The 6,227-nt window shown below is 37.6% G+C and overlaps 1 protein-coding gene across 1 annotated transcript in view; it reads right to left on the reverse strand.

The window, feature by feature from the left end:
- The window catches only part of scarf2 (scavenger receptor class F, member 2), a 29,766-nt gene extending 26,758 nt beyond the window's left edge, over positions 1 to 3,008 (reverse strand). The window contains exon 1 of the mRNA XM_088935731.1: positions 2,372 to 3,008. Within this exon, the coding sequence (XP_088791857.1) occupies positions 2,372 to 2,526 (155 nt within the window). The 5' untranslated portion in view covers positions 2,527 to 3,008. The remainder of the gene's footprint in view (positions 1 to 2,371) is intronic.
- Between the last annotated feature and the right edge of the window lie 3,219 nt (positions 3,009 to 6,227).

Consider the following 6,227-nt stretch of genomic DNA (forward strand, 5'->3'; position numbering starts at 1 on the left):
AGCACAGTTTGATATTTACGGCTAGTTACGTATGTTAACAAATTGTTATTCTTCCCTGCTGTATGCTAGCTCTATTACATATTTCATGTCATTGTCAGCGTTTATACATGCTTTACTATAATCACACAAAGCATTCCACAGTATTATTGTTCGTTGATTCTAAATTAAGGCAAACGCATTGTACGCCTCATCTGTCGACATTTTTATTTGCTGTAAGCTGCACAAGAGCAGATGTTATCTGTTGTGTAAATGTGTGCAGTTGATTGCTATAAAAAGCTATCATTTTAACAACGATTGGTCAAAATCTCACCTGAGAATTGGAAAATAATCTAGAAGTCATTTTAATTCCCTGTAGGTGCCTATCAATGTTATTACCTCGCATATCTAAGTGGGGCAAATCACAGAGTCCCACCCCCAACACATTCATTGTCACTTACTCTTACGCAGTTGAAAGCTAAGTGGAAAAACACCTAAGAAGGTTCCTTTGATGTGGGCACTCCATTAAAAGAGTGCCATATGAGGTCTAGACTGGTGCTGTTGAATGTGCCAGTCCAAGCAAGAGTTCAAGCTGGTTTACCGCTTCTCTTTCATAGCTATCTAGTTTATTCTCCTGTGCCAGTACCTCCATCTTAAGCACCATGTATTGTCTTTTTTATACTTAAGAGTGCTTATGCATGGGAAAAAACAAAAGCATCGACACCATCTTGGAACTGGTGTACTGACATCTAAATGACATTGATGAAAAGCACTGTTTCTGCATTAGATGATACCAACTATTGCACTCACGATAAAATATTAAAGTGAAGTGCAGCTAGTTTATAATCAACATACTGTACATTACGGGCTTAGTGATAACCAGCTTTGATTCACCATGTAAAGCAATTGATGTAAAGACGTATATTAAATGTGGTAACACTTTGGCACAACATTCTCTTTGGCAAATGTCAGTCTCAGTTTTGTGAACCCACTGAACTTACTTGGCAAATCCATTTTGTTTGAGTTATCTGTGAGAAAAACAAACATTTTGTGTATTCACATCTAATGGGACTTACAGTATATGACTTTGCATTGGAGATGTAATACAAAAGCATTATGTTTAGTACATATATAGTACAATTAAACTACTTCATAATAGCAGTACATCATCATGTTGAATATACTGAATATACTTCATATACATATAGTAAAATCCTGCTAAAACAACAGGTGGCTCTGTAAATACAGGATCAAGGTCAGTTCTTCAGACATTTCCATCACAGAAGCACATCATTCAATGTTAATAAATTTCACAGCTTTTCACATACTTTGGTCTGGGTAGTGTACAGTTATAAAATAAATGTTGCACGAGCATATGTGTACAGTAGTACCTGGGAAATATGGACGTAACACTGTTACTTGTAACCTTGGAATCTCATTGAATGAGCTTGAATGAGATCTGAGCTTGACATACATGATTTCTCTCTGTATGGTGTAATGGAACAATTATTCATATAAAAAGAGGAGGATGGCCAGTTATTTCATACAAATGTGGAATCATTCAAGGTTTTTTTTGTAAACAACGTCACAATTATTCAATGTCCAGTGCTCATCTGGGATATAAAGAAGCAGAACAGAAAAATAGATTGATTTAGATGCACTTACTGTAGATTTTAGGTCCACTGCACTCTGTAACTCTGTAATATTGTAACTCCTACTTTCAATACTGTATACTAATAATACTTTGAACAGTTATGACTGGGATAGCTGAATTTTACATGCCTATTATCCATTAATATTCACATTCCAGATGTATATCGAATAGAGTTTATATAAGAAGTATATAGATAGAATATATGGATACATACATTATTGATGGCAAGCTTAGTTTTGGACGATGACTGCGGTCAGAATGGCGCCAGCAGTGTTATTTTTATTCTTTTTTTTCTCGCAAACCTTGTGGGACTTGCTGTACAGTACATGAAAGGTGCCCCCGCGTGGAAGTTGCTAAAATGACAGCAAGTGGCTTGCCAGTTGTGAGCGCGCATCTGGATGACTGGAATCCATCAAGTTCAGCATAGGTGACACATGGATGTCTATTGCCTATCATCAATAATACTAACGCCAGCAGCAGGAAAGTACTATTTCATGTGCCACAACTTTCGAAATAATTCTAGAACATCTTCTTTCAGCCCTAGAACTTCTTGCACGTACCACTTTAAAATTAATAATATTTAGAAATACACCATTTCGCAGCATAAATTAGGTTGCGTTATTTGCGGGTGGTCAAATGACAGAAATGGTTTATTTGTACAGATTAATTGTGCTCTGTATCCCCCACAGGAACCGTTATCCCGTACAAACAGTATAAGACGCCATGTGTTTAGCTACTCACCCCGGTACTTTACACACATTCCTGCCTTTTGGGTTTAGTTCTTGACTGAAACTCAAGCAAAAGAATAAGCTTAAAACCACAAGAACTATGACGTTTGTCTTCATTTCCATTTTCCAAGAGACAGCATCCTTCCAAACGCTCCTTTTATCGGTCATTCCTCCCTTTCAAGAAATCAGAAGTTTTAAATAGAACTTCTTAATGTATAGCTTTTTTTTTCTCAGTATACTCTATCTTCTGTTCCCCTTGGTTTTAGAAAGCGAACAAGAAGTGTTATCCAGAGAAGGGCACGAATAATCCAGATTTCCGTGAAAGAAAAACACGCAGACACTATCCACGTATCTCTGCGTTGGAGAGAAAAGTAGCGGCGCCGCTCCAACTCCAAGAAAAAAGCAGCGACAGGGAAAAAAAGCGTTACAAGACCCCAAGTTGCACAAACTTGACAATCTCCTCTGTCGCTGGCTGTGGGTTTTCCGCCCTGCATTAAAGGAAAGACCGCTTTATCCTTAAAATTTAAAAGCCAATTACAGCACCATCAAACGAAAGATCAACTTTTAACATTGCACCGCAAACTTCTGAAAGCGTTGTCAGGCTCCACATCTGCTTGTTGTTGTGACCCGTCAAATGGGTGGAAATCGGCATTCCTTTTGCAGCAGACTGTTTTAAAGAGAGAGAACCTGAAGGAAGCAGAAGTGAACTGGGGGGAAAGTTGCTATCGCCTCCAAGTGTGTGTGTGTGAGCGTCCCACATCTGCCGTTCCCTGGGCGGAAATGGGAGTTTGGAAGTCAGGCTCTATGGTAGATTTTTTTTTGTTGTTGCTTTTGCTTGCTCTTTCAGGAGTGGCAGAGGGAAATGCCTGATTTGCTCGGCATATTGCTTGGTACAGACTTTGGGGAAGTGAAGACAGTCTGCCTTTCGTCGGACTCCAGTTTACTTGTTTTCCGTTTGCAGTGTAACTATAAGGGCAAAATTCTGCACTATCTGGCACATTACAGAATTACTCTACTGCGGAAAAATAATACACTCCAGTTTCTACTGATTTCGTGTTCATTTTCTGCACTCTATTATTTACTATTTGATATAGCTGTAATTCTAGTCGTAAATATAATAATAATAATAATTGCTTACACTTATATAGCGCTTTTCTGGGCACTCCACTCAAAGTGCTTTACACGTCAATGGGATCCCCTCCACCACCACCAATGTGCAGTTAATCCTTAATGCAAGTTAAACATTAGGCTTTTCAATATATAAAAATACCCCCCAAGATCCCCGAGAAGAGGGAAGTGTGACTCCTCACATAAGGGTGAATTTAACATTCGATTTTTCGAAATTTCGGAAATTGCGAGTTCCGAACTGCAAAAAAAACCTTTTTTTCTGTAAATATAACCACAGATTTATTCAGATTTAGTGCAAATTACCTCTCTTATATACAGTACACATAGACTCTCCAGCTGCTGCCTATAAGTTTTCCAGTCTTTGGAATTACACTTTACAATAGAATAAAATATTTTATTGTAAATATTGCTTTTTCACAATTTCTCGGGAAGCCGAATCGAGGCACAGTGATAAACTAGATTCAATGTCTTTCTAAGGGAGTGTTCCGTGCGCCACTATGAAAAACACGACAAAGGGTTAATGTGAATAATGTTGACTTCGCGCTGAGCATCTGAGTCGTAGCCCGTGCCTGCAGAGCCACAAGTGTAACAAGGTCTCCCCCTGGTGAAGCACAGTCATACAGAACTCTAAAGGCTATAAAGATTGCATGTTTATCGTCCCCCTTATTAAAATGTTAATAGGCATTTAGGTGTTTTAATACTGTCTTAAAATGATCTGAATTAGTTCAAGCTTCGACTCCGTGGATAGGACAGTATAATTAATACCCCCATAACCACGGTACTTAATTGTAAAAACAGTTCAAGACTGAAGCTATTTAGATAATCTTATCTTTAAGACCTCTTTCATGGTCTACGGCGCTTAAAATGAGAGGAGTCGAACATGTGTTTTTTCTTTTACTGAGACAGGGATGCAGTTAATACCTCACTGCCTCCAATACAGAAGCACCAATGATGACGTTCATCACCTGTAATGATTGAAATCTATAGAATTTATCATCCTATTTGTACCCAAGACAAGTGAAGGTCTATTTACTGTCAATTTCTAAATTGGAATCAGGGGTTGAAAACCATTGCTGTAGGTCACACACAATCACTTATTTCTAAATAATGTGATTACTTGCAAGTTATTGATTAAGTAATCAAATACCTTGTTTATTACAGGGACATCTGATCCTTGAGGCTTGAAGGGTGTTGAGATTTTTTGTTTCAAATAATGAAAATGACCTCAAATTGCCCTGTAATTGACCACCATTGTTCCATTTGTTTAGAATATAATGATGTAATGTAAAGGTTGCCTATAACACCCACTGAAATGATGGTCTCTTGGAACAGAGCTGCTGAACTCCATTCTAGTATCAAGGCATTGGTACTGTATGCAATTGCAGTGCTTCTGAGATGTACAGTAATTCTGCAGGGTTTCACCCCAAAATTTAAATGAATAGTTTAAGCGAACCACCTACAGTATGTACATAAGAAGCTAAAGTGCCTGTCTTTGGGTGTTAATTGTTTGCTAATTACATGTACATCTATAACTAGCAGGAATCCATAATCAATTAATGTACTAAATTAATGGAACCTGAGGTCTGATAATTCCTTTTCCTTATAATTTCCAAATTATTTTACCAAATTACATCCAATTGATCATAGTTCAGTTGTTCCGAGTCTTTAGAGACTGAAGATTTAATGGTTTAATGGAAGATTTAAAACCTGTTAGACTGGGGCTCCCAAGGAGTGGTGAGATGTTTGAAGATGTAGGCCCTAGTGTAAGGTGTTCCATTCATGACCAGGCTTTTGAAGAATATCTAAACTAATGTGCAATGTAGCTGCATAATAATTATCGCGTTGCTCTGCTCTGGAAATACTCTAGACAGGGATAGGCAGCCTTTGTCCTGAATAACCCGGATAGATCCTGAAGGTCTTAGGAACACTTTCTTTTAACACCTGAATAACCTGGATTTCTTGCCCACTTTAATTGTTTCAATTAAGCCATAAAATCTGAGATGAAATTAACACCAAAAGCAGTTTTTAGTGCAGGGGGCCTCTGGGAACATCTGTATCTATTGGTGTTCATTTGTTCAAGTCTTGATTTCTTAACTGAACTTTAATTTTTTTAAACTAATTTTCCCCATTAGACATTTTTAATCGATTTAAACTCTTAAACAGTTCTGCAAAATACATCATGCAATTTGATATATGCAACATTTAAGCATTAAACATAAAGCATTTAGGACTCACTCTTGTAAATAAAGTAGGTCTAATTAAATTCAATTACTTAACTGAATGCTTAAAGAAATGAATGCAAGTAGGCTCTAGAAACCCCAGCCAAGTTTAGGTTGCTAAACCCAAATTCATGCTCCAGCTTATTGTGCTCCATGAACAAAGTGTGCTGTTGTTGCTCTACAAGATGGAAGTTGATTCTTACATAACACTAACAGTGCAAAGACAGGCGACTCCCTCAAATCCCAGTGTTTGCAATCTGATACGGGAATTTTAATTATGATAAATGAAATTAACTGTCAATGGCAGTGCCATTCACTCATTCAAGGTGCTGGAGGGAAGTATTATAGGTAATTGTTAATCCTCAATGTGTTAAGACAAGGAAACATGAGAATATACATCAATTATGTGAACAACTGAATTGAAATTAAGTCATTGAGAGTCCAGAGTGCCCCTCCAGAAACAGGGGTGAATATCTGGGGGTTACTGAATATCTGAGGGTTATTCTTACTAGAGTGTTAGGT

Source organism: Atractosteus spatula, chromosome 17, assembly GCF_055471065.1.
Source record: "Atractosteus spatula isolate fAtrSpa1 chromosome 17, fAtrSpa1.hap1, whole genome shotgun sequence".
Taxonomy (NCBI): domain Eukaryota; kingdom Metazoa; phylum Chordata; class Actinopteri; order Semionotiformes; family Lepisosteidae; genus Atractosteus; species Atractosteus spatula.